The sequence below is a fragment of the Microcaecilia unicolor genome, chromosome 7 (assembly GCF_901765095.1).
Source record: "Microcaecilia unicolor chromosome 7, aMicUni1.1, whole genome shotgun sequence".
NCBI lineage: Eukaryota > Metazoa > Chordata > Amphibia > Gymnophiona > Siphonopidae > Microcaecilia > Microcaecilia unicolor.
In genome coordinates, this window is record NC_044037.1 from 193,106,117 (window position 1) to 193,118,671 (window position 12,555).

Below are 12,555 nucleotides of genomic sequence, written 5' to 3' on the forward strand. Positions count from 1 at the left end.
TCTGTAGCACATATGAGTTTATCTTGTTGGGCAGACTGGATGGACCATGCAGGTCTTTTTCTGCCGTCATCTACTATGTTACTATCAGGCTTATTTTCGAAAGGGATCGCCACAATCTTCCGACACAAATCGGGAGATCGCCAGCGATCTCTCAATCCCGGCCAAATCGGTATTATCGAAAGCCAATTTTGGCCAGCTTCAACTGCTGTTTCGTTGCGGCGCTGGCCAACCTTCAAGGGGGCATGTTGGAAGGGTAGCGAAGGCGGGAAGGGAGACGGGGCAGGGTTATGAGATGGCCGGCTTCACCTTATTATGAAAAAAAATGCCAGCCGGATGAGCATTTCGCCAGCCGGACTTGGTCCATGTATTTTTAGGACCAAGTCCCAAAAAAGAGCCCCAACTGACCAGATGACCACCGGAGGGAAGCGGGGATCACCTCCCCTTACTCCCCCAGTGGTCACCAACCCCCTCCCACACACAAAAAAAATTAAAACATTTTTTGCCAGCCTGTATGCCAGCCTCAAATGTCATACCCAGCTCCCTGACAGCAGTATGCAGGTCCCTGGAGCAGTTTTTAGTGGGTGCACTACACTCTAGGCAGGTGGACCCAGGCCCATCCCCCCCTACCTGTTCCACTTGTGGTGGTTAATGTTGAGCCCTCCAAAAAAACCAAAACCCACTGTACCCACATGTAGGTGCCCCCCTTCACCCCTTAGGGCTATGGTAATGGTGTAGGCTTGTGGGCCGTGGGTTTTGGGGGGGATTTGGGGGTGCTTGGTATAAGTGGGGGGAAGCAGGGCATGGGGGGAAAGAATTACTGAGAGGAAATGCTTGGTACTCCCAAAACTGGACTTCTGTGCTGATGCCATTACCACATGACCATTAAAAAAAATTAGCACATGTGCACTTACCACCACTCATTTTATAGGCAATAAGGTCTACAGCCTGCACTAACCAGTTAGCATTCCTGGTTAGTGGAGGTTGGGCATTCCTAGCTAACCAGTTAGCGCCTGGTAATGCTAACTGAATAGCACAGGAATGCCCACTCTTTACCCCCCCCCCCCCCCCCCCGACACATTCCCTCAAAACATTTAAAATATTTATTTTTTTAGAATGCAGTTAGCACACACACTTTTGTCACTTACCACAGGATGCCTGAGCACATCACCCAGTATGCCATTTTAAGCTGCTTTAGGCACACCTAAGGCAGCTTTGTAAAAAAAAATACCATAGATAGTAAACGCTCTGTGAACAGGGAAATACCTACTGTCCTTTTACTAAGGTGTACTAACAGATTTAGGGCCCTTTTACCAAGCTGTGGTAAAAGGGCCCTGCGCTAGCAACAGCGTATGTTTTTGCCACGCGAAGAGGCCCCTTTTACCACAGAGGGTAAAAAGATTGAAAAAGAAATGGCCTTGCTGTAAGTTCCCATTTGCCGCATAGCCATTTTATTGGAGGGGGAGCACTTACCGTCACCCATTAAGGTGACGGTAAGGGCTCCCGTGCTAACCCGGCGGTAAAAATATGGAAATAAATTTCTGTAGCACAGGAAATGGTGCACACTGGGGGCAGAATTACCGCCGGCTGCTGCGGTAGTCCAGCGGTAGTTCCAGATTGGCGCATAGCAAGCCTAATGCCGCGTGCCAACTCTTTAGTAAATGGGCCTCTTATGAATTACTGTGTGTTAAGTGCTAGGCAGCCCATAGGTATACAATGGGTTGTGTTGCATTTAGCACAAGCTAATTGTTAGTGCACCTTAGTAAAAGGACCCCTTTGTTTACTACTGAAAAGACATGAGCTAAATCTCCCCCTCCCAAAGTTTAAAAAATAAGCAAACAGGAAGAGCCTGAAAATGCCCTCAGCAACCCAGCAGCACTTGCCAAGGAGGTTTGATTGAGAACAGGAGATGGCATGATGTCAAAAAGTTGAAACAACTGTGTTTTTCCTTCCTCGCGCAGCCATCATTTTGCATACACTCAAAACAAAGCAAACAAACCTATGAGCTGCTGCATCTATGTTGTTATTCTTTATTGTTGGTAGCATTTTTATTTAATCTCACTTATATTTTCAAACAAGCCAACTTGTGCAGCATTTGGATGTACACAGAAGAAGTATAATAATGGAATAACTTGTCATAGGTAGAGTAGTAATTTGTTATAAATTGTAATCAGTGTGTCATTTGGAGGGGCTGGTTATAGAGCAGTGCCATAGCGAGGGCGGCTGACACCCCGGGCAGGTTGCCGCTGCGCACCCCCCCCCCCCCCCGGGTGCAGCACGGCACCCTCCCCCCTCGGCGTGCACCCTCCCCCCCCGGAGCGCATTCTTAGTTGAATTATGAAGCGAGGGGCGGGCGAGAGGGCCGATCCGCCCCCGAGTGCACGTTGCTGGGAGCTGCGTTGGCTCCGCTTGTTCCTTGCTCTCTCTGCCCCGGAACAGGAAATAACCTGTTCCGGGGCAGAGGGAGCAGGGAACCAGCGGAGCCGACACCCCCCCCCCAGTGGCGTGCACCCGGGGCGGACTGCCCCACCGCCGCCCCCTTCCTATGCCACTGTTATAGAGACACCCTAGCATGTGTTATATTCAGGCACAGATTTTTTTCCTCCTGGTAAAGGGTCACTTGTCTGTTATGAGAATCAGATGCTCAACATTCAGAGTTTCTACCTGTTTATTTATTTATTTATTTATTTATTTACTGATTGATGACATTTATATTCCACTTCAAACATGAATTAGGTTGACACCTGGGAACATTTAAAATCTTTTTTTTCCTGTGCCTAGATCAAAAGAGAAAGATAGTTTGTGGCAACTTGCTCCTTTTGTTTTGTAGCATGCAGTGGTATATTATAAAAATGCACTTACTATTGTTTATTACTACTATTTAAAAGAAAGATATTAAATAATGAGGGCAGAGCTACCTTCATACAGAAGTCCAGAGTCAGTCTAAATCTGCCATTTTACAGTTCTGTGATATATATTTATTTCTTCTTCAAGTCAGTTTTCAATAGCATTTTCTCAGTTATTACCCAAATGTGAACACAATTATAATGTTCATATGTTTTGGATGTTACTGAATTCTATTATTCTGTCTCACTGTATTTCCAGTTTTGGCACAGTACAAGTCATCACAAGGACAAAATATAAGCAAACCAATGGACTGCATTAGGGGCTTATAGCCCATTTAGTTATGTTTAAACAAATGAGAGATCTGCATGAAAGAAAATTTTATTGACTTCTGAAAACTACTTGTCCCTGAAACATGCTCAAAACATAATAATCCATTTGTACAAAGAGATTAGGTGAAGATGTGTGCCCCAATGAAAGAGTTTAATTTTACTGCCAATCTTTATAACACCAGGCTTCCCAAGTCAGATTACAACTGTTAAGATGAACCCATCAATACACAGGATATCCTCACTGAAATTTGGCCATGTATTACTGTATTGTATAGCAGGGGCGTAGCCAGACACCCAAGTTTGGGTGGGCCTGGACCCAAGGTGGGTGGGCAGCACTCCACCTTGTCCTACAAGTGATTTGGTTTCTCCCTCTCTCGCCTGCATGCCATATGGTCTTTCAATTCAAACATCCCCTCTCCCCCATATACCTTTTAAATACCAGATTTTCACTGGCAGCAAAAAGTTGTTGGGAGTTTTTGGCTGGTGGGGCTTGGGGTCCCTGCCAGCCACATTATAGGTGTGCTGCTACTTGGTGGGCCTGAACCTAAAGTGGGTGGGCCTGGGCCCACCCCAGCCCACCCTTGGCTACGCCACTGTTGTATAGAACAGTGTAGAAAAATGAACACAAAATACAGCCTTTATTAGTTCTGTTTCCACCAGCTATAATAATTTTTGAAGCTGTTTTAGTGATGTTCAGTGATTTCACGATATTTATATCTGCATAAATTAAAAAGTTGTCAAATAAGTAAAAAAAATCTTTTGTCCTCCACCTAAAAGCACTGCCACTTTTTACAAATGGCCCATTATTTTCAGTTTCACTATTGCTTTCAGTAGGCATAGCGTTTTTGGTATACTTGTAACTCCGCCTACTGCCAGCAAGCTACGCCTACTGGCTTCAGTAGCCTCGTACCGCTCATTCTAACCTGCTTGCTATCCTCTGTTTTCAGACTGGAGGGCGGTGCAATGGCGTACCACTGGTGGGGGCCGCGAGTGGGCGAGTTCTGCCGATTCCCCGCCTCTCTCGGAAACTGATTGGTGGAACTGCTGCAGACTGAGGGGAGGGGAGGAGTTGCTGTTGTTTACAGTTCCCTGGTAGGACTGCGTTCTGTTGTTGGTTCCGTACAAGAGGTATCGGGTAAGTCCCGGCCTCCTCTCATCCCCGCCTCTCTCGGAAACTCTGATTGGTGGAACGGCTGCAGACTGTCGGGGAGGAGATGGATTTGCGGTCGTTTTTTTTGTTGCTGGTGGTGGTAGGGGTGCGTGCTGTAAATTAGCAGAGAGAAAGGGGGGTGGGGTCTATTGCTGCAGTCTCAACGCAGGGAACCCTTCAGTTTGGGCCTGTCACTGGGAGACCTTCACAGGTCTCATTCTGTTGCTAAGTCACAGTGTCGCGTGCTGAACCCCTCTCTCTCTTTCCCCAGTAGGTGTGCTGCCGGCGGTATGGAGCGCAGGAACTTCCCGAACCCGTACGCAGACTACAGGGGCCCGTTGGACTCACACACTGCCCACTTTGACTCTGCAGGCAGGGTGAGTGTGGGGAGCAGGGCTGCAAAGACCTGGCAAGGGAGGTTGAGATATTTTTTTAGTTTATGCTGAAAGAAGGTTTGTGGTCTCTTTTGTATAGCTGAAGCACAAGAGGTCCTTGACACAGCCTTTCAATATGTCTCTTCTATCCATTGCTGAAGAATAAAAATGTGGGTTAGATTTAAATTTATTTTTGCACTTCCATCAGCGCTTGTTTTATCTAATACAGTGAGTGGGCCCTAGCGTTGTTTACACAACACAAATGAATGTGTTTCACGAATAATAACAACACAACACTATTTCCTAAATATTCACTAGAGCTAAGGCTGGCCCATCCACTAGGCATCTGCCTAGGGCAGTACAATTTAGGGATAGCACCAGCACTTAGTCCTCAATATCACTCTCAACCAGCATCCCTCCCTTCACCCCAAAGTATTCAGCATTTTACCTCCTATTTGCTGGGGAAGTAACACAGGAGTTAGCATCTATGAAAAATTCATTGCGTTAACACTGGTCCATAAGCATCTGTGCATGCTTAAAGCCTCCCAGTTCTTGCCCCTTCCAAAATTCCATAGGGGGCAAGAGCCGGTGGAGGGAGGGAAAGAAGGAACAAGAAAGCTGCTGGACACCATGGCGGGGGGGGGGGGGGGGGGCGGAGGTGAAGAGAGAAATGCTAGAGAGATACTAAACATTGCAGGGAGTAGGAAAGGGAAGGAGAGATGCTGGACACCGCCAAAGGGGGAGATTAGAGATGGGATGGGATGGAGAGATGCTGGACACCGTGGAGAAGGGGATGGCATCAGCTACACTCAGGATGGCCTTGATTGTGGCTGTGTTAAAAGGCACACAGGGACTGCTCTTGTGAATTGTAGTGACCACTTGACTACCTGCTCCATATGATGGGGAATTGTTGCAGATGGCTGGAATTTTCAATGCTTATTTCAAGGCGTTTCATATTAAGAACTGCAGGAGCAGTTGAAAAATCATTATTACCTGATTGCTGCATTGGTGAATGAATGGAGACATGGTTACTGTCAGTCTGTTACCTTCATAAATGTATTTATTCTGAGGAGCAAGGTGTATTAGTGACCAATGGCAGTGTTGGAGGGCAGGGTGAAACCTGTTATTAATGCAGAATAACTTCACTGTTCACACCAACTGATGATTATCAAAACACACACAGTGAAAAGTGACTAATCAAAGGGGGAATTGTCTCATATATCTGTGGCAAAACTGTAACTTTTCATATGCACACAGCACAAAAAGTAATCATTGACATAAAAACCAATAGACAGGTCATTCCGCTGAAGTAAAAGGTGTACCGGATTTCAAACATCTGTATATTGTATTATGTTGTGGTCCTGCTGCTTCCCTTGGAAATTGGTTTTTCAAATTCCAAATCTCTCCAGTGGGGCGTGTCAAAGGGCCAGGACTGATGTGAAGTCTGTCTATAGAAACTGGATCATAAGACAGTTCTGAGAATAATATGTAGTCAGTTGAATTTCTTAGGTATCTTTTTACTAAGCTGCAGTAAAAAGTGGATTTAGTACACCCTTAACAGGTCTCTTCCACACTAAGGCCATTTTCCCACAGCTGATTATCCCAGTTAATGGCCATCTGCTAATGCTGCCATTAACAAAAATTAGCGGCAAGGCCTTGCCACCCATTTTGCAAGTGGTAAAGGCTCATATATTAATCCTGCACTAATCAGCGAGTGGTAATGTGGCTTCACTAACTGAGGACCCTGTTTACTAATGTGTGTTAGTGTTTTTAGTGCACCTACACTTAGCGTGCATTCTAATCATGTAGGCGCCTTTAGGGACATTGTAGGCACGTACATGGTTAATGCACGTTAAAAATGTAAACATGCCTATAACGCTGCTTAGTAAACAAGGCCCTGATTCATGCTATCATGCCCACTCTACACCCAGACACACCCCTCTGAGAAAAATTTAGGAATTGTTTTTAGCATGTGATTTGGGCACACAAATTGGGATTTTACCGTAGGATTCCTCTTGGAGAGGTGAAGGGATTTTGGTAGCAGTGCTGTAAAAAAAAGGTGCATATTTTTTATTCCAAAATATTAGATATATAATATATTACACATATAGATTTTTCTATTTTAAACACGTGGAAAAGATGACTAGAAAGGCCAGGTTGAGATAGAATATAGGTAAGAAACAGCATTGTACAAAGGATGTACATAGTATGTATTCTTCACACTATTTCAGTGTTGATAGAGCAAGGGATGTATGCCTGATATTTAATATTTGGCAACTACAAAGAAAATCGTTCTGGCTGAGGGTATCCAGTATTTATCTTCTTTGTATTTTTTACGAAAGGCTTGAATCTTCTTCATAGTATCCATTGTATGTTGTGCTTCAGTGATTAGATGATCCCTCAGACAGTACTTGTTTTTAATATCCACAGCTGACAGCAGAGTTCAGGCATCATCTGAATAATAAGATCAATGAGCTGTTGCAGCATATGGAGAAAGGCCTGAAGTCTTCTGACCCTAGTGACTGCACTGTCTACACCGGCTGGGCAGGTAGGAAGATGGAGCAACAGGGCAATCCAAAGTAATTATTGCAACTTAGACCAATAGACAGGCCCTAGCCAGGTATTCAAGTTCTGCAGCATCTGGAGTAGAAAAATCCTTGCCCACCAGAATGCAACTGCTTCCTCCCACAACTGTATTGGGAAAAAAAAACCCTTGTTACCAGGCCAAATGGAGCAGTGAAAGCCATAGGAAAACCTGGTGGAAGAGGAGAAAGGGGTAGACAAGCTGGAGCATTGGAGCCGACTCTGTGGGTGCTTGAGCACCCCCCAATATTGAGAAAATTCCTTGTATGTGTCCAGGGAGGAGTTATTTCCATTGGGCTTAGCACCCCCAATAATTTTGAAAAGTTAGCTCCTATGAGCTGGAGAAAAACAAGTAAATGACAATCACAAAGGCTGATGGCACTTCTAGACTAACCAATTTGTTGAAAAAATAAATGTTCTAAGGACAGGAATCCATGTCATCAGCAACAATGGACTCTTCTCTGCAAAAGTGTGTACCTCAATATGGTTACCTCTCAAAACAAATGGCTCTAAAACAGAGTAAAAAAACAAAATTAAAGAAATAGAACAAAGAAAACTGGTAAACGAATGCCTGAAATTGAAACCACAATTTATATCTTTTTTTTTCTTTAATACATCTTCACGTTGTCTAAATATTTTTCCCTGCTCTATAATATCAGCTGGTAGATTTGTGAATTTGATTGGTATCTTCACTGCTGAGCCACTTTTAAAAGAGTAGTACAAAACTAGGACCAGCTTAGCCTCTCCAGGTTGATTGGGGTTATGGATTTGATACACCATCTTTCTGCAATACAACCAAAGCAGGTTACATTTATTATATGCATATACGTTCTCTATCCATGTTGGGGTGTTAAACATGAATTTGAATGTGCTAGTGGAATGATTTTAGTTCTGCTAGGATTGTGCACTTCTGACCAAATATTTTTGCCTATGCAGTGGCCTTCCTTTTTATCAGGAAAACTTATTGCGTGAAAAACAAGAGCTAATAGGCCCCCCTTTATGATTAGGCAGGGAAAGGGCAGTGCTATAAAGGGGCACCAGTTTGGAGCCTATACTATAGAGATGCTTAATTTCCTTTATGGAATACTTGTGTAACCGGGAATATATGAGCATATAAAATCATAATACGGACATTTATTTGTGTATTTACCATCTAACGAGGCAAATCTTATAAAAATTATCTCCAAATTGTTTAAATATTGCATACCCTGGAGGCCACGGTGGTTCTATCTTAATGTTTAATTTAGCATGATAAATCATCTTGCATTTTTGCTGAATGAAGCAGAAAAGAACTTTTGAAATCCATTTCGGTAGGTTTTAGGACATGCCTTTCATTTTTACCGCAACACTGTCCCTTATATTGTCTAACAATACACAGAAGTTTCATCTGCTCTTTTGTATGTGATGTAGTATCACAGGTTTAGCGAAGACAGTTATGGCACAAACAGTGTGATTTATACAATTTTTCAGGCATTGCTTTGCTGTATCTGCACCTCTTTGATGTACGTGGAGATGAATCCTATCTGCAGTACGCCCAGTCCTACGTCACTAAGAGTCTCAACTGCCTGACCAAACGCTGGATCACATTCTTGTGTGGGGACGCCGGGCCCCTGTCTGTGGCAGCAGTAGTGTATCACAAGCTTGGAAGAGAAAGGGATGCTGAAGAGTGCATCAGACGGTGAGAGTAAAGTATTCTGGGTTTTTTGGTATTGGGGGGGGCGGGTCGGAGAGGAAGGGGAGGCTAAATACTGTCCGGTATTAACTGTGAGATTTCAAGACTGCTTTGCCTAGCAATTAAAATACACCATGGCAGCATTGTGTGCTGCAAAACCTAATTTATTTATTCATTCATTTAAAAACTTATATTCTGCTCAATCCCAGTTCATCAGTCAACAAACTCTGACAAACATTAGCCAGTTTCCACACTCATGATACGCCTGCATAAACAAAAGTTTTCAGTTGTCTTTTAAATGTAGACATGTTTCTGATCTTTCTTAACCTGGAAGGCAGTTTGTTCCAAAGCAAAGGACCCATGATGTAAAAAATTTGAACTTCTAAATTCTTCCACCTGAAGTCTTGCATTAGCCAGGTGCCTAGATTCTTTCACAGAATAAAATCAGAATATCCTGACTGGGACCTAAACTAATCCCACTAGCTCATGTCCTTCAGACTGCAAAAGGTCCTCATGGTAGCAGCTGTTTGTCAATGCCTTAGCCACAATCAGACCTGCCGTTGTGTGCTGAGGCCTCCAGTCATTCTCAGACTATTAGACCAGTCAGCCAGGTATGAAGAGGACCTGGAAAACGGCATGGAGGGAGGAAGAGGAGGAGGACATTGGGGAGTGGTGTGGAGCAGAGGAGAGAGGAGGAAGACCCAGGAAGGATAATTCCCCTCCTCCCCTCCCTCCCTTCCTTCACAGCTCCTGGGTCCTTAGAAGGGAATTCCCCTTCTCCCTTCTTCTGCTCTTGGATTTTCCATTCTAGGCAGGGGAGGCCTTCTCTCCAAATGCTTGCTGGAGGCTTGGGCTTCAACTTATTGTCTCTACACTTGTGCTTTGATGTGTTTGTACATGTTTCCAGACTTTGCCAGCTGCACCCATCTGTTGTGAAATTTGATGCCAAAGTACCTGATGAGCTTCTGTATGGACGTGTAGGCTACCTCTTCTCACTGCTCTTCATCAACAAGCATTTTGGAGGGGAAAAGATTCCACAAACTTATATCCAGCAGGTATTATCTCATATTTGTAGGTTTCCTGAGAATGAATTCAGTGTATCCAAGATTAGATAAAATATGCCTGATATTGTTTTGGCCTAGCTGGGGGGTCAATTAGCCAGCTCTGGCACCAATATTGAACTTGTATATTCAGTGCTGCTATGATGTAAGTAATGACACTGAACATACAAGTTCAGCAGTGACCATGCTGACACTGTTTAGATTTAGAGAGGCTATTCAGCAAGCCTAAACTAAAAATTCCATCGCTTTAATATTTGGGTACTGGCAAGTGCTTTGACTCACAACCCCCTTTATCACAATGATGATGATTCTGAAAGCTGTGGTCCTATTTCTCCATCTACTAGCAGGGTGGCATAAAACCATGCATGTAAACTGGTCTAGCAGAATTCAGGAAAGAAAATTAACACGTAAGCACAACCTTTTCCCTATGCATGCCAGATAAAAGGAATTTTAATGTACAGTAATTTGTTGGAACTGCACAGTAATGCTGTATTTTGTGAAACTGCTAATCTAAAAGCAATTTCTATTCTTTTTTGCAATGCATACAAGTTTTATAATTGCATCAATTGGTGCAGCTGAAAAATTCATTGATTCGAAATTGGTCACACTGCCTTTCTCTCCGCAGGTCTGTGATACTATCCTGGCATCAGGGGTAAACTTAGCAAACAAGAGAAACTTTGCAACCAGAAGCCCACTGATGTACGAGTGGTATCAAGAATACTATGTAGGACCAGCTCATGGACTGGCAGGGATTTACTACTTTCTAATGCAGGTTAGAGACTTTGAAAGACAAGGGGAAAAGGTCTGTGGAATGGAGGTCCTAATAAGGATGTCTAAGCTGGAAACTGATACTCAGATACACGCAAATATAAAAACACAAACGTATGTTTATTATTGAGTCAATGAAATTTCTGGATAACCTACTATATAGCTAAATGTTAACAAAAATCCTTATCCTCAGGTAAGTACAAAAGAAATTCCAGAAGGTGAAATGAGCATATCCTCAAGTTAAGCTAGGTAGCTCCAATGGCACCCTGCTTGTCATTGGCTTGAGACAGATAATAGAAACTTACTAGGTTTAAACTATTTTTAAAAAGTCGTACCAACAGCAAACAAGCCTACATCTCTACTGTAAAAGAGTGGGAGGTCTTGGGGAGAAGCAAGCTAGAACTTGAAAAAAATGGTGGTGGAGTGTGAGGGATCTTGAGTAACTTGGCTATTCTTTTTCATCATAGCTCTTTTGTTTGGGAGAGGGGTTTTCTTGGCTATTCCTTGAGGTTTACCTGGGTTATCTGTACTGTGTTCTTTAAAATTTGTTCATGTATATTTTTCATTACTTCATGGCTCCTGATAGGGGGAGAAAGTACCGCTAGCATGCCAAAATTTAAATTAGCTCATAGGCACCTGACAAATAAGTGAGCAGAGATGATTTCCTTTTTGTAAAACTAATAGATAATGAAGATAAAAACTTTTGGGATGACTAAGGTCTGTTCCTTAGTCATTTCTTAACATATTGTGCTCTGAAAGAAAAGAGTCTTCTATAATCAGCTATCAAAATGTTACGGGTACACTATACATATTTTGTATAATATGTGAAAGGAGTGTTCACATGCCTCCTAATCTGGGCATGCCTCCTAATCTGGGCATATTCAAAGTTAGAACTCCTTAAAGCTTGGGTGTGCTAAACTTGTATTCTGCCAGCATTCGCAAGCTGACTCTGGTGTTCTGCTCTTGTACCTGTCTATCATAGCCTGCCTGCAATACCAACCAGGACACACTGCTCAAGCAAGTCAAGCCCAGTGTGGATTATGTCAGCCAGCTGAAGTTTCCATCTGGGAATTACCCACCTTGCATTGACGATACCCGCGATCAGCTTGTGCACTGGTGCCATGGGGCACCAGGTGTCATCTACATGCTTATGCAGGCCTACAAGGTATAGTATATGCCACCCCCCCCCCACACACACACACACACACACACATGCACACAAGATAATGAGGCTCATATATGTATGGTATTCTTATTTAGGGCAAGATGCACTAAACTTCAACGACCCTTTAACGAAGAAAATTTCAACCGTGGCATGCATTAAAGGCCATTTTCCGACGACGCTAGCAGCTAACAAAAACGAAATGCAAACGAGTAACTACCATTGAAATGTGGGCGATTCGGAATGCACTAACCATACCGACGATTGCACCGAATCATTTACCGTGAAATATTTAACGTCAGCTCAGAGCTGTCGTTAAGGCCTGAGCTGTCATACAGACACTGCTCCCCGCTTCTGCCTGCAGCATAAAAATCCAAGCTGGCATGTTTGAAAATAAAAAAAACCCACACAAACACGTGGCTCCCTGCTTCTCCCTGTATTAAAAAAAAAAAATCAAAAGAAAACTCAAAACTGTGGCAGCCACGGCCCCCTCCCTTCCTCTCTCTATTTCTCCTTCTCCCACAGCTTTGAAATTTAACACTCTGCTCTCCTCTGAAGCCAGTTTCCCAGGTTCTGTAAACAACTTTAAGCTGCCCTGGTCCCCCTCCCTTC

The 12,555-nt window shown here is 43.5% G+C and overlaps 1 protein-coding gene across 4 annotated transcripts in view; it reads left to right on the top strand.

The window, feature by feature from the left end:
* Window positions 1-4,239: 4,239 nt before the first annotated feature.
* The window catches only part of LANCL1 (LanC like 1), a 37,577-nt gene continuing 29,261 nt past the window's right edge, over window positions 4,240-12,555 (top strand). Inside the window, exons 1-7 of one of the 4 annotated variants that reach the window (XM_030209033.1) lie at window positions 4,240-4,308; window positions 4,595-4,700; window positions 7,128-7,245; window positions 8,751-8,958; window positions 9,860-10,007; window positions 10,639-10,785; window positions 11,764-11,946. In XM_030209033.1, coding sequence (XP_030064893.1) covers window positions 4,614-4,700; window positions 7,128-7,245; window positions 8,751-8,958; window positions 9,860-10,007; window positions 10,639-10,785; window positions 11,764-11,946 — 891 coding nt within the window. In that variant the 5' untranslated portion in view covers window positions 4,240-4,308; window positions 4,595-4,613. Of the gene's footprint in view, window positions 4,309-4,341; window positions 4,430-4,594; window positions 4,701-7,127; window positions 7,246-8,750; window positions 8,959-9,859; window positions 10,008-10,638; window positions 10,786-11,763; window positions 11,947-12,555 lie in introns of those variants that run through there. The other 3 variants (XM_030209036.1, XM_030209035.1, XM_030209034.1) reach the window with 3 other exon arrangements.